Source organism: Chrysoperla carnea, chromosome 1, assembly GCF_905475395.1.
Source record: "Chrysoperla carnea chromosome 1, inChrCarn1.1, whole genome shotgun sequence".
Classification (NCBI taxonomy): Eukaryota; Metazoa; Arthropoda; class Insecta; order Neuroptera; family Chrysopidae; genus Chrysoperla; species Chrysoperla carnea.
Window position 1 is genome coordinate 138,931,378 of NC_058337.1, and position 24,034 is coordinate 138,955,411.

At 39.5% G+C, this 24,034-nt stretch overlaps 2 protein-coding genes across 2 annotated transcripts; both read left to right on the top strand.

Annotated features, from left to right (window-relative positions):
• The first annotated feature begins 15,454 nt into the window (after positions 1–15,454).
• On the top strand, positions 15,455–16,126 carry LOC123296005 (mucin-3B-like). Its single transcript, XM_044877470.1, has one exon. The coding sequence runs from the start codon at positions 15,455–15,457 to the stop codon at positions 16,124–16,126; it is 672 nt and encodes a 223-aa protein (XP_044733405.1).
• A 4,537-nt stretch (positions 16,127–20,663) lies between these two features.
• On the top strand, positions 20,664–21,311 carry LOC123296016 (serine/threonine-protein kinase phg2-like). The gene has a single exon (XM_044877481.1). It carries the CDS (start codon positions 20,664–20,666, stop codon positions 21,309–21,311), a length of 648 nt encoding a protein of 215 aa, XP_044733416.1.
• The last annotated feature ends 2,723 nt before the right edge of the window (positions 21,312–24,034 follow it).

Genomic DNA, 24,034 nt, shown 5'->3' on the forward strand with positions numbered 1-24,034 from the left:
CAAAAATGGATAGTCCTACAATTCCATCTTTTTGTCCAGAGTGGATATTTTTTAAAATCCAGTTCCAAATTTGTTTGTCTTCATCGTCTGACGATGGGGAAAATTTCACTTCTAAGTCCATTTGTTCTACCTTATCAATAAGGTAGTTTAAAGTTTCCGGTCGACCACATTTAATTGCCATATTAACCGATGTTTGAAAATACTTTGTTAACACATTGTTTATAGTACTTAAACTACAATTATCTTTAATCATATTAACAATACAGTTGTTATCACTATTATGATTACCAAAGTCTTGCATTTTGTATGTTTAAACTAACACTAAATTGTTTTCTACAATAATTCCACCTAACTATCAGTTTTTTTTTACACCCCCACCACTACTCTATCAATTGTTCATGCGCACTACTCTATCAATTGTTTGTACACCTATCACAATACCGAACCACTTTGAGGATCATCACAACAGCAGGACACATTTCTGAAACAACAGCAAAAATTAGCTAAATATTAAAAACAAAAAATATAAAATACTTACACTCAACAAATAATGCTATAGTGGCCCCATGGTTTTGTTTCACATGAATTGTGAGTAATGTATCGTTTTTGGTCAAATGGTGATAAGCCCACTTTCTGCTGTTTGATGGTATGTAAGCGGTGTCGCTTGGATTGGATGCTTTGCTGAACATGGTAAAAGTTACGGTTCTCAAGCAAACACCGCTTATAGTCCTCAAAAGTAAGTTTTCGGATAGCTGACTTCTTGAGACCCTTGGATCGTTTAGTCTCTTTTTTATTTTGCACCCGAATAGCATACATTTTGCTACGTAATCCGACAAATTCTAGCATAACATCACCATTATTTTCATCGGACATTAAACCCTTGACTTTCTTATTACGTAGTGGCATACCATAGATGTTGTCGGGTGCATAGTCAGCCGTATCAAAACGATTAATATCCTGTTTCATGACCTCATAGACGTCAGTATTTTTCACGCTATAAATTAGACTATCGGTGTCTGTGTATAATAACCTGACATTTGTGGGGTTGTACCGTTGGTACATGTAGTTGTAGTGGAAGTCATACACAAACGTTTTCGATATGTCTAAAATTGTGAAGCCTATGTAGATGGGTTTGTTGAAACGTATCTGTGTTTTTTTCATTTCAACAATACTGACGTCATTGTCGAGCACCATCATACTGTGAAAATTGGGATTGGCAATTAATTTCTTCACACCATGTTTTCCATCCCAATTTTTTCGTATGTACACAACCCGATGTTTCCTCACATTCTCCATGGTTTTACCGAAGATGGCATTAATCATGAGTTTGAATAATGCTTTTTCAAACTCATTTGAGGCGTTCTTGCGCATCTCGGTATTGAAATCAATATATGGTTTCAACCATGCAGATTGATCGAATTGTAACACACGGTGGTATTTTGTTACCTTAACACCGAGTTGTGTATACAGTTTTAAATTCCTGTAGTGCACGACATAGTTGGTCTTATTGTAAAGGGTTGACAGAAGATATTTTTGTTTTGATCCAGGTGGTTTCGTTGTCTCCGGACATGGCGGTAAATCGCTAAAGTTATCATGTAGATGTTGGGGTATTTCAAGGTCTACTTCTAAAATGTACCCGACTGGTGAATCATCTGCAACATCCTCGATGTTTGGTGTGTCGACCCACTTAAAATTTCCTGTTGGTAGGTATCCACACATTGCTGCACCATATAGGTTCACCACATCGTAATACATAAGGTAGACATCTTCTTGAGTTTTATCATACCCCTCTTCCATGTACTTATTGTTTGCCTTAGCATAGCGATTAGAACATTGACTTACACCGCCTCTGATTCCTTTCTCGATAAACAACAAGTCATCAATATCCGTGAACAATTCCAATTTGATATTGGTGTATTTCAACATGGCGCTCCACGTATAGCCAGGAAGTGTGTAATAGTGACTAGGATCGAGACTATAGCTATGAATACAAGTGTTACGGAAATTTTCAAAAATATCCGCAAGTAGTAACACATCAGTTTTCATATACAGGTCTGAATAATCACCTAGTGTATGTAAATTGAATGTGTTCCATACCTGTATCGCATGGTTATAATCCTCATCCGTTATGTGTTCATCTGTTAACACACTGTAGAACGCCTCCTTTGGTGGTAATTTTGTCTCTTGGAGACGTCCCCAGCTACTCATGTATTCATATGGAAATACACCTTTTCTCGTCAGCAATTGAAATTGTTCATCATTACTGACCTATAAAAAATTAAAAAACAAATTACAACCCTGTATTAAAAATTATTTATTTTTTATCATTTACCTCTTTATGTAAAATGGATTTTTTATCATTATCTAAATATGAGGCCAGATTTTCCAACTTGTCTGCGAGAAATCGGAAGGAATCAATGAATCTTAATTGAATGTCCGAGACGTGCTTTGTGAAACTGATGTACTTTTCTTTGTTGATGGGCAACACATCAACTTGACCGTCGATTTCCGTCAGCAGAGCTTCAATAATAAAATGCGAATCGTATCCACTTAAGTTGTGCATCACAACAGGTATCACCCTTGAATCTTGATAATGCAGATTACAAAATTGGTGTGCTGCTCCACGGTAGATACCTAAAATAGATTAATATAAAATTAGATGAAATTAAAAAAAAATAAATAAATTACATTACCTGTGCGATGTGAATGGTCGCGAACACGTATGGAATTGGATACGAAATCTTTATCACAAATGTGACACTTCTCTGCTGACATAAAATCCAGTTCTTGTTCGACGGTGAGCGGATACATTGGTTTAACGTGTTTTATTTTTTGCTCTAATGAGTACGCTACTTGTTCCAGTTCATGAACAAACCACTTGACACAATCAGCACCACGGTATGCCTTATAAAACGATTGGTTGGGATCATGGGTACAATGAACATAGTAACCTACACTGTAGGGTACATGTTTTTGAATATTTTTTGTATAAGACCCATGATCCATTTCCATGTCTTCATGATGTTGTGGTACCAATAACGCCTCAAAGTCAGCGTACACCATATACTCAACACGTTCCTTGCTGTTGAAATCTTTGAACTCAACGAACCGCTCGTCATCAGTTTCAGGCATTCGTACCCGCACCGCTTCTTTTTCACCACAATTTACTGAATGCTGTTGGAGTTTGACTTCTGTAGCAAAATAGTTGAGACATCGATCACATAAAAATATTTTATTCTTGTATTTTGTTACACCCGATCGACTCAACTTTGCTAAATTTTTTATCCAGCAAAAGTGGTGACTGTTCCCATTCTCCACAGCAAGTAGATGAATTTTCTTCCCCACAGTGTTCGAACTAACGCGTACAGGGAAAATTTCTAAATCACGTAGAAACGTATCTTTGTAGCCGTACACGTTAATCGATAGCTGCGGGTTCATCTTTTCAAATTTATTAATTTGATCCAGAGACATGGGGAACTTTAATCCATCACATTTTAAATGATGTTTATAGTGCGGGTACTTAGTTAAACGTTGAGGATTCCTTTCAACCGGGTAAAGTGCTGACATTATCGACCATAAAAAGCAATGTTGGTCATCATTCTGGACATTAATCACAGCCAATTTATTTTTGATGACTGGTGGTAGTTCACAAAATGTTCCAGCTGTGATCGGAGAGTACTTATTCATGTGGACTCGAATATTTATGATCATGTCAAGAGCCCAACCGCTATCGCGTTCCTGGAATTCTTCCAATTTTTTCAGCAAATAGTTTTTGACATGATCATTGTACCACTCCTGCATGTCCGTTGTCAGATACATTTCCTTGGCCGACGTTATAAATGTTTTCAAATCCTCCTCTTTGGTGGTGGGCTTAATGAAATTGCCCGTGAACATAATATACACCTGAAAAAAAATCTCATTAGACTATTTAAATTATAAATCTTAAATTTTACTTACCTTGAGGGGATGCTTCACTAGCTCACGCCGAACGTGTCTTCTAAACATTGGAAATGCCCGGTTGAAAAATATATTTGGATCTTTATAATCCAAATTGGTAATCATACCAGTCTTCACCCTGCCCTGGTGGTGGGTTTCAATTGTCTCCCAGATTAGATGTCGATTTTGTTTTTTGGTGACACCACCACCTTGCTTAACTAAATCTAATCGCAGTCGGTGAAGTTGCCGCTGGTATGATTTACAAAGTCCAATATTAGCTTCAAGACGCAGAGGATTTTCTTTCTTTAACATCAACATCTTTTTGAATAAGCGGATGTTCTGCTTATTAAGTATCATCCATCGCTCAGCTTCCTCCACCGTCTTGATGAGCCTCAACGCTCTCTCCACTTTCTTCATCATATCAGTGCTACCACCTTGAGGTACCACGTTTAGCGTCTGCATAACATTTCGTTCGTAGGTGTCCATCTTTCAAAAAATTATATTTAAGTTTCACAATAATATTTAAAAAATTTTACACTTACCGTTATATTTTCAAATACTAAGCAAAATATACGTTACCGAACGTTCAACACTAAAGTTAACTTACAACTGAGTAATATTTGTTTTTTGTATAAAATATATAGACTAAGTTTAGAATAATAAATATACCAAAAACAAAAAATAATAATAATAATAATAATAATAATAATAATAATAATAATAATAATAATAATAAAAATAACGTAAAAAATATATGCGGAAAAAACTAACTGAAGCAAAGGTGAATTTCAAAAGAGATACTTCAACAGCTACGTACATCACTTTTTATAGCATTACCCCCACCACTAAAAAAGTTGTAATTTGATATTTTTATAATCGTAATTCAAACTAATTATTTTTTCTTGGAATTCAGACAAGTTTAAACATGTTCAAACAAGTTTGAACATGTTCAAACAAGTTTGAACTTGTAGCAGGATGATGATATCATATTTTTCAAGGTCAAATCAATTTCAACATATTCTTGAGAATAGCTGACACGTGTAAAATTATTTTAAGATCAAAGTCCATTCAAACAAGTTTGAACATGTATTTTTATTATGTAAATTTCAAGTGTCATATTACATTGCTTAATCATAAAAAAAAAAATATTAACATCCGGTCACGTGTTTTGACACATGTAAAATTATTTCAAACAAGTTTGAACTTGTTATAAGATGATGATATCATATTTTTCAAGGTCAAATTAACATATTCTTGAAAATTGCTGACACGTGTAAAATTATTTTAAGATCAAAGTCCATTCAAACAAGTTTGAACATGTATTTTTATTATGTAAATTTCAAGTGTCATATTACATTGCTAATTCAATAAAAAAAAAAAAAAAAAAAAAAAAAAAATATTAACATCCGGTCACGTATCTTGAATTTTATCATGTATAAAGTGTCAAATTACAATATTTTTCAAGGTCAAATTAACATATTCTTGAAAATTGCTGACTAATGTCAACGTCCCGCCCCCGTTCACTCTCCGCCACTATTGGTTAAAGCCAATGACGTCATCAATGCTTAGGCAGCCATTATTCTCCTCCACCACACCTCCCGACGCCATCTTAATTTACTATTGGCCAATGCCGAGGTTTCCAACATTCACCTAGGTTTGCCCTTACGTCCCGCCCCCTGTTCACTCTCCGCCACTATTGGTTAAAGCCAACCCCCCCGTTTAGCCATTCCTCACCCCACCACACCTCCCAACGCCATCTTGATTTTTACAGCGCTACTATTGGTCAAAGCCAATGACGTCATCAATGCTTAGGCAGCCATTATTCCCCAACACCACACCTCCCGACGCCATCTTGATTTACTATTGGTCAATGACGTCATCTATCCCCTCCAACTTCCGAGGTTTCCAACATTCACCTAGGTTTGCCCTTTTTTGAAAAGTGTACCATCCAACTGTGCTGAAATCCCTGTGACTCTTCTACTGCCATGGAACAGATTATAAAAGATCGTACACCGAAAAACCTTCAAACTGATAATGGTACGGAATTTTATAATGAAAAATTTAAGAGATTGATGAAAGAGTACAACATAAACCATTATTCTGTATATTCAACTAAAAAGGCGTGTATTGTAGAGAGATTTATACGCACACTGAAATCGATGATGTACAAACATTTCAGTTTGTATGGTAATTATAAATGGATAAAAGTATTACCGGAATTGATTAAACAGTACAATAATTCATACCATCGGACAATCAGGATGAAGCCATCACAAGTCAATACACGAAACGAAAAACGGATTTTAAAAGATTCATACAATCATATTAAGATGGTGGGTCCAAAACAAAAATTTACAGTTGGTGATCATGTAAGGATAAGTAAATTTAGAACGACGTTTGCTCGTGGTTTTCATCCATCATGGACACCAGAAATATTCACCATTCGCGAGGTGAAACTTACAAACCCAAGAACATATTTACTGAAGGATTACAACAACGAAGATATAAAGGGTGGTTTCTATGCCGAAGAATTACAAAAAGTTCACGATCCAAACATTTATTTAGTGGAAAAGGTCTTAGCTAAACGCGGATCCAAAGTTAAAGTCCGGTGGTTAGGGTTCGACTCTTTACACGATTCATATATTGATAAAAAAAGTCTCCTTTTATAGTGAAACGTTTTTATGAACATACTTGTAACAATAAAAAATTTGTTATAGTGGACCGTTTTTGTGAACATATTTGTGTTTTATAAAAAAAAAATAAAAAATATCACATTGAAAAAATATTATTTTTATTGTAAAATTTTATCTATAACATATAAAAACAGAGTTGTATTATAATAATATTTAAAAAATATATATTTATAAATTATCGAAAATACAATATAATTATTATTCTGAAAAGTGTCCATTGTCATCATCATCATCTTTCTTCATAAGATAATTTTCAATCATTTCTTTCACTTGAACATAGTCGGATAACTCGTCTGATGTAAATACACTGTAGTAAGATTGTTCAAAAATGGATAGTCCTACAATTCCATCATTTTGTCCAGAGTGGATATTTTTTAAAATCCAGTTCCAAATTTGTTTGTCTTCATCGTCTGATGATGGGGAAAATTTCACTTCTAAGCCCATTTGTTCTACCTTATCAATAAGGTAGTTTAAAGTTTCCGGTCGACCAGATTTAATTGCCATATTAACCAATGTTTTAAAATAATGTTGTTAACACATTGTTTATAGTACTTAAACTACAATCATCTTTAATCATATTAACAATACAGTTGTTATCACTATTATGATTACCAAAGTCTTGCATTTTGTATGTTTAAACTAACACTAAATTGTTTTCTACAATAATTCTACCTAACTATCAATTTTTTGACACCCCCACCACTACTCTATCAATTGTTCATGCGCACTACTCTATCAATTGTTTGTACACCTATCACAATACCGAACCACTTTGAGGATCATCACAACAACAGCAGGACACATTTCTGAAACAACAGCAAAAATTAGCTAAATATTAAAAACATAAAAATATAAAATACTTACACGCAACAAATAATGCTATAGTGGCCCCATGGTTTTGTTTCACATGAATTGTGAGTAATGTATCGTTTTTGGTCAAATGGTGATAAGCCCACTTTCTGCTGTTTGATGGTATGAATTTTGTGGCGCTTCGATCGAATGCTTTGTTGATGATTATATGATTTCCAATTCTCTATCAAACATTTTTTATAATCATCAAAAGTAAGCTTTCGAATTGCTGACTTCTTGAGACCTTTTGATTTTTTCGTCTCTGTCTTGTTTTGCACCCGAACTGTATACATCTTACTTCGCAATCCAACAAATTCCAACATTACTTCACCGTTGTTTTCATCAGACATTAAACCTTTTACTTTCTTATTACGAAGCGGTATTTTATAGATGTTATCAGGTGCGAAGTCAGCAGTATCAAAGCGATCAATATCCTGCCTCATGACGTCATAGACGGAAATATTTGATATATCATAAACTAAACTGTCGGTATCTGTGTATAAAAGCTTAACATTTTCACGACCGTATCGAGGGTACATGTAATTATAATGAAAATCATACACATACGTCTTGGATACATCCAAAATAGTGAAGCCTACATAGATTGGTTTGTTTAAAAATATTTCAGTCTTTTTCAACTCTACAATACTGACGTCATTATCGAGCACTGTCATACTATGAAAATTGGGCTTAGCAATCAATTTTTTTACTCCATGCTTTCCATCCCAATTTTTTCGTATGTAAACAACCCGGTGTTTTCTAATATTCTCCATGGTTTTACCGAATATTGCATTGATCATCAATTTGAACAATGATTTTTCAAAATCATTCGTTGCGTTCTTACGCATTTCGGTATTGAAATCAATGTATGATTTAAACCATGGAGATTGATCAAACTGTAACACACGATGGTATTTTGTTACTTTCACACCAAGTTGTATATATAATTTTAAAATTCTATAGTGCACGATATATCTGGTCTTGTTGTACAGAGTTGTAAGCAGGTATTTTTGTTTTGAGCCTGGTGGTTTTGCTATCTCCGCACATGGTGGTAGATCGCTAAAGTAATCATGCAGATTTTGGGGTATTTCCAGATCCACTTCTAAAATGAAACCGACTGGTGAATCGTCTGCAATTTCCATGACGTCTGGTGTGTCAACCCACTCGAAATTTCCATTGGGTAAAGATGTAGACATTGCTGCTCCATATTCATTCACCACATCGTAATACATCAAATAATGTTGTGTTTCATTTGGATTACACCCCTCTGTCATGTACTTATTATTAGCTTTTGCATAGCGATTAGAGCAATGACTCACAACACCTCTGATTCCTCTCTCGATAAACAGAAACTTATCTACATCAGTGAACAATTCCAGTTTCTTATCGGTGTATTTCAACATGGCTTCCCATGTGTAGCCAGCTAGTGTATAAGAGTGAGCTGGTTCAAGGCCATATTTATGCAAACAAGTTTTACGGAAATTTTCAAAAATGTCCGCAAGTAGAAGCACATCAGTTTTCATATACAGGTCAGAGTATTCACCTAGTGTATGTAAACCAAATGTATACCATGATTATAATCCTGATCCGTTATGTGCTCATCTGTTAATGCACTGTAGAACGCCTCTTTTGTGGGAAAGCTTACCTCATCAAGACGTTCCCAACTAGACATGTATTCATAAGGAAATACACCTTTTCTTGTTAACAATTGAAATTGTTCATCATCACTGACCTGCAAATAAAAAAAAGATACGGCTCTGTATAAAGTATTTATTTATTTATATTTTTTTTATGACTTACCTCTCTATGTAAAATAGTTTTTTTATCATTATCTAAATAGGAAGCCAGATTATCTAATTTTTCAGACAGAAACTAAAAGGAATCAATGAATCGTAATTGAATGTCCGAGACGTGTTTGGTAAAACTGATGTACTTTTCTTTGTTGATGGGCAACACATCAACATGACCATCGAATTCTGTTAGCAGAGGTTCTATTATAAAATGTGCATTATATCCGCTTAAATTATGCATCACAACAGGTATCACCTTTGAAGTTTGATAATTTAAGTTACAAATTTCGTGTGCTGGACCTCTGTAATAACCTGTAAAATAAATATTTAAATTAGATAAAATTTTAACAGTAATATATATTAATACATACCTGTGATGTGTGAATGGTCACGCACACGGATACTATTTGTTGGTGTAAAAGATTTTTTACAAATATGACACTTTTCTGCACACAGAAACTCCATTTCTTGTTCGATGGTGAGCGGTATCATTGGTTCAACGTGTTTAATTTTCTTTTCCAATGTATACGCAACCTGTTCCAGTTCTTTAACAAGCCATTTTGCGCAATCAGTACCACGGTATGCCTTATAAAACGATTGGTTGGGATCATGGGTACAATGAACATAGTAACCTACACTGTAGGGTACATGTTTTTGAATATTTTGTGTATAAGACCCATGATCCATTTCCATGTCTTCATGATGTTGTGGTACCAATAACGCCTCAAAATCTGCATATACAATATATGGAATTGGTTCTGGATGAGAAAATTTCTGAAACTCAACGAACCGCTCGTCATCAGTTTTAGGCATTCGTACCCGCACCGCTTCTTTTTCACCACAATTTACTGAATGCTGTTGTAGTTTGACTTCTGTAGCAAAATAGTTGAGACATCGATCACATAAAAATATTTTATGCTCGCGTTTTGTTACACCCGATTGACTCAACTTTGCTAAATTTTTTATCCAGCAAAAGTGGTGACTGTTCCCATTTTCCACAGCCAATAGATGAATTTTCTTCCCCGCAGTGTTCGAACTAACGCGTACAGGGAAAATTTCTAAATCACGTAGAAACGCATCTTTGTAGCCGTACACGTTAATCGATAGCTGCGGGTTCATCTTTTCAAATTTATTAATTTGATCCAGAGACATGGGGAACTTTAATCCATCACATTTTAAATGATGTTTATAGTGCGGGTACTTAGTTAAACGTTGAGGATTCCTTTCAACCGGGTAAAGTGCTGACATTATCGACCATAAAAAGCAATGTTGGTCATCATTCTGGACTTTAACCACAGCCAATTTATTTTTGATGACTGGTGGTAGTTCACAAAATGTTCCAGCTGTGATCGGAGAGTACTTATTCATGTGGACTCGAATATTTATGATCATGTCAAGGGCCCAACCGCTATCGCGTTCCTGGAATTCTTCCAATTTTTTCAACAAATAGTTTTTGACATGATCAGTGTACCACTCCTGCATGTCCGTTGTCAGATACATTTCCTTGGCCGACGTTATAAAAGTTTTCAAATCCTCCTCTTTGGTGGTGGGCTTAATGAAATTGCCCGTGAACATAATATACACCTGAAATAAAATTCAAGATCTCATTAGACTATTTAAATTATAAATCTTAAATTTTACTTACCTTGAGGGGATGCTTCACTAGCTCACGCCGAACGTGTCTTCTAAACATTGGAAATGCCCGGTTGAAAAATATATTTGGATCTTTATAATCCAAATTGGTAATCATACCAGTCTTCACCCTGCCCTGATGGTGGGTTTCAATTGTCTCCCAGATTAGATGTCAATTTTGTTTTTTGGTGACACCACCACCTTGTTTAACTAAATCTAATCGCAGTCGGTGAAGTTGCCGCTGGTATGATTTACAAAGTCCAATATTAGCTTCAAGACGCAGAGGATTTTCTTTCTTTAACATTAACATCTTTTTCAATAAGCGGATGTTCTGCTTATTAAGTACCATCCATCGCTCAGCTTCCTCCACCGTCTTGATGAGCCTCAACGCTCTCTCCACTTTCTTCGCCATATCCGTGCTACCACCTTGAGATACCACGTTTAGCGTCTGCATAACATTTTGTTCGTAGGTGTCCATCTTTCAAAAAAAATTATATTTAAGTTTCACAATAATATTTAAAAAATTTTTACACTTACCGTTATATTTTCAAATACTAATCAAAATATACGTTACCGAACGTTCAACACTAAAGTTAACTTACAAATGAGTAATATTTTTTTTTTTTTATAAATTATATAGACTAAGTTTAGAATAATAAATATATCAAAAACAAAATAATAATAATAATAATACTAATAATAATAATAAATAATAATAATAATAAACCGACGGAGAACGTCCCAATCGCTCATCGAACGCGAAAGCGAGCACAACACAATACAACACCACACACATCACCCAAAAGGCGAGGTCGCTGAACACAATAAACATACATACATTTATACACACTACAAGAACAAAAATACCCTCACAAATATACACGCACACTCACACACATTCTCCGGTTCACATGACAGACCAGAACAAGGAAAAACAGTTTACCGTCACTTGACTGTGTCCGTGCGGTAAACTAAATCGGGCTCAGCCCTGCTATGAAATAGATAAAAACAATAATAATAATAATAATAATAATAATAATAATAATAATAATAATAAGACCCGGTGGTGGTGGGTTGATGATCAGGCGGCCACCCATCACCAAAGAAGCTACAGCCGACGACGGACGAGACACCCGTGACGATTTGCCTGTGGATGTTCCATTACCGCAAACGGAAATGGCCACCGCAGACAATTCTTCCAGGAGACGCATGAAGTGGACAGACGAAATGAATCAGTTCATACTGCTAACCTACCTGGAAGTGACCCGACTTGAACAGGATAAAACCGGATACAGACAAAAACTATACCAACAATTCACACAAAAATACACAAAGCTTACACACATCACAGAACAGCGACTCGCCGATCAACGCCGGACAATTATCACACATACACTCATTCCCCTTACAATACAAAATCAAATTAGACAACAAGTTCACCACCAAATACACACCATACACAACACAGGCATAATACACATGGACACACAGACAACACAAACAGCCGAAAATAACAATAGTAACAATAGCAACGATAACACATCCATCACACATATCCAAAACTCACTTAACACTGCATTGGCGGAATTCACAAATTTAGACCCCACACAGAAACACAAACTACCAAAACTACACCATTCACGCAATCTCACCAACATAGTCAACACGCTTAACAATTACATTCTACCACAATACTTATCACAGGACACAACATTTACAGATTTACACAACATCATTTACTGCGGAGCTGTTGCAGCAGTTAGGTGTAATGGTCTCAAGGTAACATCACCCTTAAACATACGAAACACACGCACTTCACAAACACACGTACCGGCTTGGGAAAAGCGTTTAAATTCTCGTATTACGAGTATAAGGCGGGACCTAGGCCGGATCACACAATACATACAAGGAACGCGTACACAAAAACTCACCAAACACATACAAAACATCAAAACAACATACAGAATACACTCCAAATACGATGTACATAACACCGCTCTAGAGGAATTTAGGGATACCCTACACCAAAAACTCACTGTATACTCTACACGACTCAAACGATACAAAGATGCACACAAACGAAAAATACACAACACTCAATTCCAATACAACCAAAAGTTTTTCTACCGATCACTCACACACAACAACACACCACAGCACGATACACAACCACCCACAGAACACTCACTTTTTACATATTGGTCTGGTCTTTGGTCCGAGGTAGTTCAGCACAATGCTGAAACCTGTTGGATCGGAGACGAAATCCACAAAACAAACAACATTACACTCATGACAAAAACAACAATTACTACAAAAGACATACACAACGCTACACAACACTTACACAATTGGAAGAGCCCTGGCGTGGATCAAATACACAACTATTGGCTGAAACACTTTACATGCACACACGAACACCTCGCAAGACATTTTACAAAATTCATACAACACCCTCACACAACACCTCCTTTTCTAATGAAGGGCATCACTTATATGATACCGAAGGATAACGATGCAATAAATCCAACAAAATACAGACCCATCACATGTCTATCTACACTATACAAGTTAATCACTTCATGCATCACACAAAAAATTTACACACACATTACAGACAACAACATTCTCGCAGAGGAGCAAAAGGGCTGTCGGAAACTATCAAGAGGTTGTAAGGAGCAACTCATTATAGACTCGGTGGTGACCGAACAGGCCAAACACAACAACAGAAGCATGTACACAGCTTACATAGATTACAAAAAAGCATTTGATTCCGTGCCGCATTCCTGGCTTCAGAGAGTATTGAATTTATACAAAATTGACGAACACATTATACAATTTTTAACACACGCCATGTCGTTATGGACAACCACTCTAAATTTAACACACAATAGCACGACCATCACCACAGATACCATACACATTAGACGAGGTATCTTCCAGGGAGACTCATTGAGCCCCCTTTGGTTCTGTCTCGCTCTTAATCCACTATCACATATACTCACAGATTCGGGATGCGGTTTCAAGGTAAAGTTCGACAAAGAATTCCATAAAATATCTCACCTTTTTTACATGGATGACTTGAAACTGTATGCCTCCACACAAACACAATTAACACATTTAATGCGACTGACTGAAATATTCTCTGCTGACATCCGGATGGAATTCGGTACTGACAAATGCAAAACACAACACATACATGCTGACCCAGGAACGCCTGTTTTATTTGACCTGCAAAATGGTGGTGTCATTAGCCCCATGGAGGAGGGACAATTTTACAGCTATCTTGGTGTGCTGCAATCACAAGGCATCCCACACACAGATATAAAACAAACACTTACACAACACTACATACAAAGAATTCAAAACATACTCAAAAGTGGTCTTGATGGTAGAAATACCGTTAGAGCCATCAACACATACGCTACACCATTTCTCACATATTCCTTCGGAATCATAAAGTGGACAAACACAGACATTAAAAACATACAAATTAAAACACGAACAATTATGACAAAACACAGAATACACCACATACACTCATCATCAGCCAGGTTGATTTTACCACGGTCTTTAGGAGGACGTGGTCTCAAAGATATCCAACTATTACACGATCGCCAGCTCCATAGCCTACGCGAGTACTTCCAATCTAAAACACACACATCACACTTACACAATGCCATAACATCCGCAGACAAGTCATACACGCCACTTAACATGCACACAACACAACACTCTCTTCCACCAACCAAAACACAACACACATCCACAAACATGCAGACATGGAAAACGAAGGTTTTACATGGAAGGTATTTTCATGAGCTTAGTCACGACTGTATTGACCGAGAGGCTTCGCAAGCCTGGTTGACCAAGTGTAATATCTTTCCGGAAACCGAGGGCTTCATGTTTGCAATACAGGATCAAATCATACATACACTGAATTACAGAAAACACATACTCAAAGACAACGCACAACAAACAGACCTATGTCGGCAATGTCGACAAAAACCAGAAACAATACAACACATTACATCAGCATGCTCACGTCTTACCCAAACAGATTACAAACACAGACACGATCAGGTAGCAAAAATAATACACCAAAAACTCGCCATAAAACACAAACTCACAACAGACAACTCACCATACTACAAATACACTCCATCTTCAATTCTCGAAAACAACACGCACAAATTATATTGGGATAGAACAATTATCACAGACAAGGCGGTACACTACAACAGGCCAGACATTACACTTATACACAAACACACAAAAACCACATTCCTCATAGACATTGCAGTACCCAACACACACAACCTTCAGTCTACACACACTGAAAAACTAACAAAATACACCGATCTAGCTGTCGATCTGAGGAATCAATGGAAAATGACAACAGTTGTTGTCGTTCCGGTGATACTAAGCTCAATAGGCGTCATACCAACAACACTTCACAACAGTCTGCATACACTTGAACTACACAAAAACACATACATACAATTACAAAAGGCAGTTATAATTAATACTTGCCGTATAGTGAGAAAGTTTCTCTCTATGGGACACAGTACTCTCCAAACACAAACATTAACCACTGCTCAACAAACAACAACAAACACAACATACTCTCCGACCAATGCAAACACACTCATGCCAAACACGGAAACTTCACACCAGCACCCACACAACACACAGTTACACACACAAAACATAACGCAAGAAATATACCCGACACAACACAGCACATCTACAACAACACCCACACACGCAACATCAGCACATTCTCCAAACCAAACACAAAACAATACACAAGAAACAAACTCATCACAACACAACATCATTACTTACACTACAACAGCACTCATACACGCACCACCCCCACTTTATCGAAACGAAACACATAACACACCACCCATTGCTCGGTTAACAAGCCTCACACAAGATCAAATATCAAGACCATCAGATGTCTCAAACAAAACACAAAACACTTCACAAGAAACACAACATAGTATAACTTTATTAACCACAACACCCATACACGTACCACCACCAATAAATCAAAACCTCACACAAAACACTTCACCCATTGTAAGACTCACAAGACTCACACATGACCAAATTGCACACTATTCAAAACCGACGGAGAACGTCCCAATCGCTCATCGAACGCGAAAGCGAGCACAACACAATACAACACCACACACATCACCCAAAAGGCGAGGTCGCTGAACACAATAAACATACATACATTTATACACACTACAAGAACAAAAATACCCTCACAAATATACACGCACACTCACACACATTCTCCGGTTCACATGACAGACCAGAACAAGGAAAAAACAGTTTACCGTCACTTGACTGTGTCCGTGCGGTAAACTAAATCGGGCTCAGCCCTGCTATGAAATAGATGAGAGAAAAAATAATAATAATAATAAGGCAATCCCTAACCTCACGTCCGAGCCTAACACTAGGACACGTGCCATACCCGGTAACCATCAATTCCGCTCAAAGTGATGGGCTAACGAGGTGGGTCCGTGCTGACTCAGCGGAGCTAAATGAGTCAAATCCAAAAAATGTCAAATTTGAGAAGCAGATTTTTCGGTCCTCAGGCGGGTAGTAGTCGACCCAGTCCTACAGAACCCCGCCCCCCTGCAGGTGACGCTTCTACCTTACCTATAGGGGGTAGCTCTCACGGATATGAGGGAGAGCAATCAAATTTGGCTTTGGATCCCAGGCTAGTCCCGGAGACTAGACGTGCCGCTGACGACGAAGAGCCATCTCAAGGCACTTCTCAAGAAAGTCGAGCGAGCACACAAAACAGTCGTCTTCAGCGCTTTCAATGGACGAAGGCACTTAAGGCTGACCTGCTCACTTGTTACGAAGCAAGTGAACCATCTAGACGTGGCTATATGGGCAGGATGCACACCCTCTGGTGCGAAAAGCATCCCGAACTTTCCCATATGAAATCGCAACATCTACGCGATCAAGCATCCCGTCTCAAAAAAACCGGATTTGACAAACCCCGAACAGGACAAGAGAAACGATGCAGGACTACGCAAGCGGAAGTGAATCGAGGAGATGAGATAGAGCCGGCTGCTATTGGTGTAGTTCATCCTACACGTGAGACATTAGTCGCTGAGACGCAGGATGGAATATCTCAGGATGAGCCAGTATTAGAAAGTGAGAGATCTGATACTGAGACACAGGATCGGGTATGTCAAAATACCCCACCACCACCTGTGTTAGAGGCTTCACCACCTACGCCTCTGATACCCGAAGATATCCCAGCACTACCTGTGTTAACGGCGGAAACAGCCACGCCACTCACTTCGACCACGGAAGCGAACGTAGAGGAAACTCCGATCCTTCCTGCTGAGCCACCAAACACTCGTTTGGAAGAGCTTAAAGAGCGGTTTCAAAATATCCTGTTCAAAACCGATAATGACCTTTCCAAACGCAAACGTCCCAAGTACCGCAAAACGTTTGCCAAAGCACAAGACCTTGCTTTAATCAACCAGATCGTCGACGATCATCTGAATCACACAAGTAGCCTACTCGAAATCGATAGCTCAGTCTATGCTGCAATGTGTGCTCTTTCTCCTGCCCCCAAGTCTACTGAGACAGCCGAGGAGAAAACACGCAAGCGTATAGAGCAACTTGACTCCAAGTTGACCCCTCTACGACAGACGGTATCACGTATCGAGTGTGTGTTAGAGTACCAGAAAGCTGGTAAACCCTTCACCCCAAAGGTGCGAGCCTTCGCGCGTGAACTCAGGCACCAACACCACACACTAAACAAGGGTATCCTGCTCACTATCAAGCAGCGAAACATTGAAAAGATACGTGCACTAGCTCTCGCTCGGAAAAAGCTAGTTAAACGCGAGAAGTGTATTCGAGAGAACAAGATCTTTGTATCGAATCCTTCCCGTTTATTTGCAAAACCCCCTTCTCTCGTCGAGAATCCACCTTCGATAGAGCAAATCGATGGCTACTGGCGTGATTTATATGAAAAGTCGACTAGTGTAGATAAAAATATAAGACCAATCAAACTGTTCGAAAGGTTCTGCAACGCGCGCCTAGCAGAACAAGCGGTCCTAACATCAATTACCGCTGATGAAGTATCCCTTGCTTTCAAAGGCAAGAAGAATCATTCGGCGCCTGGCATGGATGCTGTGTCCAACTTCTGGTGGAAACGTTTAACTTCCACACACGCACATCTTGCTAGGCACTTTACTTCATACATCCTTGGGTACGGGACCTTTCCAACGTGGTTCGTGGAAGGACGAACAGTTTTGATTCCCAAGAAAGGAGACCTTTCAGTTCCGAGCAATTATCGCCCGATTACATGTCTCAATACCGTGTACAAAGCGTTCACCTCCATTCTTAATGAACGCATACTCACAACCATAGAACCGGTTTGGCAGATGATATACGAGCAACGCGGCTCCAAACGAGGTATATCAGGTTGCAAAGATAATCTTCTTGTTGACAGATGTATCTGTCAAGACGCTCGTCAGTATCAGCGCGACCTGAGTATGGCCTGGGTGGATTATAGGAAAGCATTTGACACTACCTCTCACCAACTCATACTGGTGCTGCTCAAATGTTTGAAAATTCACCCCGATATCATCAGATGCATCGAAGAGCTGTTACCTTTGTGGAAGACCAAATTTACCATTAGATGTGGTAAACGTACTGTCTCAACAGATCTGGTAACGTATAAGCGTGGTGTCTATCAAGGCGACAGCCTTAGCCCGCTTTTATTCTGCATCTCCCTTATGCCCCTTTCCTTGCGCTTGCGAGAAGAAACTGGTTACCGTTGTGGTCCCCCGGCAGATAGGAAGCATCAGGTAACTTATCTATTCTATATGGATGACCTGAAACTTTATGCTTCTTCTCAGAGCAGTCTATCTCAAGTTCTCAAAGCTGTCCATCAGTACACGAAGGCTATTGGCATGGAATTCGGACTTGATAAATGTGCCGTCATTCATTGTAAGAGGGGTCGTGTCCCTGATTATGATGCAGACGTGCAGCTCACAGATGGAAGCATCGTGAAACATCTCGATGAAGAAGAGCTCTACACATATTTGGGTGTCGGTGAAAACCACATTCAAAGTGTGTCTACTGTCAAGGAAGCTCTTCGCGGCAGGTATAGGCACCGTCTTCGACAAATCTGGCAATCAGAATTGTCTGGGATCCATAAGATCCGTGCTACTAATATGCTTGCAATACCCATCCTTCTCTATTCTTTTGGTTCCATCAAATGGACAATAGAGGAGCTTAAGGAACTTGATAGAGGCACTCGCAAACTCATGAACGTCAATCGTAGTTTGCACCCACGTGCTTCTGTACCGCGTAATTACCTCCCACGCCAGCAAGGAGGTAGAGGTCTCCTATCCGTTGAATGTCTACATGATAGGGTAGTTTTAGGAATAGCTTGTCAGGTCATAAATAGTTCTGACCCTCTTATGAAACTCGTGCGCGATCATGAGTTACAGGGTAAAGGAGCATTCTTGTTCTCTGCAGCACAACATGCAGCGTCTAAATTGGGCCTTGCTTTTGATCCGTCTAATCGTGATCTTGATGATAACGTGGTCCTTCTCTCCAAATCTCGACTTCGTTCAGCTGTAAAACGAGCTGAAATACGCTCCCTCTTCGAAGATCATCGGAATCGTGACCATCAGGGAATGTTCTACCGTCATCTAGACACCTGTAGTCTTTCCGTTGATCTTACGTTCTCTTTTCTCCGATCAGCTGGACTCAAGTCCGAAACAGAAGGCTTTATCTTCGCTGCCCAAGATGGTGTGATAGCGACGCTAAATCACCAAAAGTATGTATATAAGCAAGCAGTCTCCACCACTATGTGCAGAGCGTGCAAATCTCAGCCGGAGACGCTGATGCACCTCATCTCGGCATGTCCTTCTTATGCCACGAACACCTACATACATCGCCATAACGCTGCCCTCCGCGTGCTGTACTACTTCTTGAGACACAAGTATGAAGTGGACCCTACGCCAGTCCTACCATATGCTCCAGGCGAGATCGAGTCCGTCGTCAAGAACGAGAAATGCATTATCTTCTGGAATTTCTCGTTCCCAACTACCAGGCAGCTCTCTGCTACTAAGCCTGATATAGTGCTCCAGGATATCTTATCTAAGACTATGTACGTCATCGAGTTCTCTGCGTCTGCAGAAACGAACATAGTCACGAAGGAGGAGCAAAAACGGTCTAAATATCTTGATCTCTTACAAGAACTACGACAACTACACCCTGGCTACTCAGTCAAAATGGTTGTCCTCATTATCGGTTGCCTAGGCGGAATTCGTCCAACTCTCGAGACGAATCTATCTCAAATTCCGGTCTGCAGGTCTCATCTTCGCCACCTTATCTCTTCTATGCAGAAGGCTGTCATTATAGGCACCCTTCGTACATTGAGATCGCATCAGACTGTCTTCAAGTAACAGCCCTTGAAGTTTCTTTCTTCTTTTTCTATTTTTTTTTCTTTTAGTAGGTTCCACATCGCTGCGGTGCAGGGACGGAGCCTGCTTGACCAGGACATTAGACAGACTTACGTACCACCGACTCGGAAAACAGACGGACCAACAGACGTCGCGTGGACTGACGGACGTACAGACTACACGGCCACAAGTCAGTGAACTTTCTTCAAAAGACGTAGCTGCCTTGTGAAGATTTATGTCTCTCAAGGAGATGGGAGGCTCTGGGGTGTAAATCCTGTATCCTCTCTCCCTCCTTGGCAGACATGAATACGTTAATATCAAATTTAAATAATAATAATAATAATTACTCTCCGACCAATGCAAACACACTCATTCCAAACACGGAAACTTCACACCAGCACCCACACAACACACAGTTACACACACAAAACATAACGCAAGAAATATACCCGACACAACACAGCACATCTACAACAACACTTACACACGCAACATCAGCACATTCTCCAAACCAAACACAAAACAATACACAAGAAACAAACTCATCACAACACAACATCATTACTTACACTACAACAGCACTCATACACGCACCACCCCCACTTTATCGAAACGAGACACATAACACACCACCCATTGCTCGGTTAACAAGCCTCACACAAGATCAAATATCAAGACCATCAGACGTCTCAAACAAAACACAAAACACTTCACAAGAAACACAACATAGTATAACTTTATTAACCACAACACCCATACACGTACCACCACCAATAAATCAAAACCTCACACAAAACACTTCACCCATTGTAAGACTCACAAGACTCACACATGGCCAAATTGCACACTATTCAAAACCGACGGAGAACGTCCCAATCGCTCATCGAACGCGAAAGCGAGCACAACACAATACAACACCACACACATCACCCAAAAGGCGAGGTCGCTGAACACAATAAACATACATACATTTATACACACTACAAGAACAAAAATACCCTCACAAATATACACGCACACTCACACACATTCTCCGGTTCACATGACAGACCAGAACAAGGAAAAAACAGTTTACCGTCACTTGACTGTGTCCGTGCGGTAAACTAAATCGGGCTCAGCCCTGCTATGAAATAGATGAGACAATGATAATAATAATGATAATAATGATAATAATAAAAGAACGGTTTCAAAATATCCTGTTCATAACCGATAATGACCTTTCCAAACGCAAACGTCCAAAGTATCGCAAAACGTTTGCCAAAGCACAAGACCTTGCTTTAATCAACCAGATCGTCGACGATCATCTAAATCACACAAGTAGCCTACTCGAAATCGATAGCTCAGTCTATGCTGCAATGTGTGCTCTTTCTCCTGCCCCCAAGTCTACTGAGACAGCCGAGGAGAAAACATGCAAGCGTATAGAGCAACTTGACTCCAAGTTGACGCCTCTTCGACAGACGGTATCACGTATCGAGTGTGTGTTAGAGTACCAGAAAGCTGGTAAACCCTTCACCCCAAAGGTGCGAGCCTTCGCGCGTGAACTCAGGCACCAACACCACACACTAAACAAGGGTATCCTGCTCACTATCAAGCAGCGAAACATTGAAAAGATACGTGCACTAGCTCTCGCTCGGAAAAAGCTAGTTAAACGCGAGAAGTGTATTCGAGAGAACAAGATCTTTGTATCGAATCCTTCACGTTTATTTGCAAAACCCCCTTCTCTCGTCGAGAATCCACCTTCGATAGAGCAAATCGATGGCTACTGGCGTGATTTATATGAAAAGTCGACCAGTGTAGATAAAAATATAAGACCAATCAAACTGTTCGAAAGGTTCTGCAACGCGCGCCTAGCAGAACAAGCGGTCCTAACATCTGTTACCGCTGATGAAGTATCCCTTGCTTTCAAAGGCAAGAAGAATCATTCGGCGCCTGGCATGGATGCTGTGTCCAACTTCTGGTGGAAACGTTTAACTTCCACACACGCGCATCTTGCTAGGCACTTTACTTCATACATCCTTGGGTACGGGACCTTTCCAACGTGGTTCGCGGAAGGACGAACAGTTTTGATTCCCAAGAAAGGAGACCTTTCAGTTCCGAGCAAATATCGCCCGATTACATGTCTCAATACCGTGTACAAAGCGTTCACCTCCATTCTTAATGAACGCATACTCACAACCATAGAACCGGTTTGGCAGATGATATACGAGCAACGCGGCTCCAAACGAGGTATATCAGGTTGCAAAGATATTCTTCTTGTTGACAGATGTATCTGTCAAGACGCTCGTCAGTACCAACGTGACCTGAGTATGGCCTGGGTGGATTATAGGAAAGCATTTGACACTACCTCTCACCAACTCATATTGGTGCTGCTCAAATGCTTGAAAATTCACCCCGATATCATCAGATGCATCCAAGAGCTGTTACCTTTGTGGAAGACCAAGTTTACCATTAGATGTGGTAAACGTACTGTCTCAACAGATCTGGTAACGTATAAGCGTGGTGTCTATCAAGGCGACAGCCTTAGCCCGCTTTTATTCTGCATCTCCCTTATGCCCCTTTCCTTGCGCTTGCGAGAAGAAACTGGTTACCGTTGTGGTCCCCCGACAGATAGGAAGCATCAGGTAACTCATCTATTCTATATGGATGACCTGAAACTTTATGCTTCTTCTGGGAGCAGTCTATCTCAAGCTCTCAAAGCTGTCCATCAGTACACGAAGGCTAATGGCATGGAATTCGGACTCGATAAATGTGCCGTCATTCATTGTAAGAGGGGTCGTGTCCCTGATTACGATGCAGACGTGCAGCTCACAGATGGAAGCATCGTGAAACATCTCGATGAAGAAGAGCTCTACACATATTTGGGTGTCGGTGAAAACCACATTCAAAGTGTGTCTACAGTCAAAGAAGCCCTTCGCGGCAGGTATAGGCACCGTCTTCGACAAATCTGGCAATCAGAATTGTCTGGGATCCATAAGATCCGTGCTACTAATATGCTTGCAATACCCATCCTTCTCTATTCTTTTGGTTCCATCCAATGGACAATACTCATGAACGTCAATCGTAGTTTGCACCCACGTGCTTCTGTACCCCGTAACTACCTCCCACGCCAGCAAGGAGGTAGAGGTCTCCTATCCGTTGAATGTCTACATGATAGGGTAGTTTTAGGAATAGCTTGTCAGGTCATAAATAGTTCTGACCCTCTTATGGAACTCGTGCGCGATCATGAGCTCCAGGGTAAAGGAGCATTCTTGTTCTCTGCAGCACAACATGCAGCGTCTAAATTGGGCCTTGCTTTTGATCCGTCTAATCGTGATCTTGATGATAACGTGATCCTTCTCTCCAAATCTCGACTTCGTTTAGCTGTAAAACGAGCTGAAATACGCTCCTTCTTCGAGGATCATCGGCATCGTGACCATCAGGGAATGTTCTACCGTCATCTAGACTCCTGTGGTCTTTCCGTTGATCTTACGTTCTCTTTTCTGCGATCAGCTGGACTCAAGTCCGAAACAGAAGGCTTTATCATCGCTGCCCAAGATGGTGTGATAGGGACGCTAACTCACCAAAAATATGTATATAAGAAAGCAGTCTCCACCACTATGTGCAGAGCGTGCAAATCTCTGCCGGAGACGCTGATGCACCTCATCTCGGCATGTCCTTCTTATGCCACGAACAC

Excerpts from the sequence above, each read along its gene's own strand:
- LOC123296016 (XM_044877481.1), top strand. The coding sequence starts at position 20,664 with ATGAATACGTTAATATCAAATTTAAATAATAATAATAATAATTACTCT.
- LOC123296005 (XM_044877470.1), top strand. The coding sequence starts at position 15,455 with ATGGGACACAGTACTCTCCAAACACAAACATTAACCACTGCTCAACAA.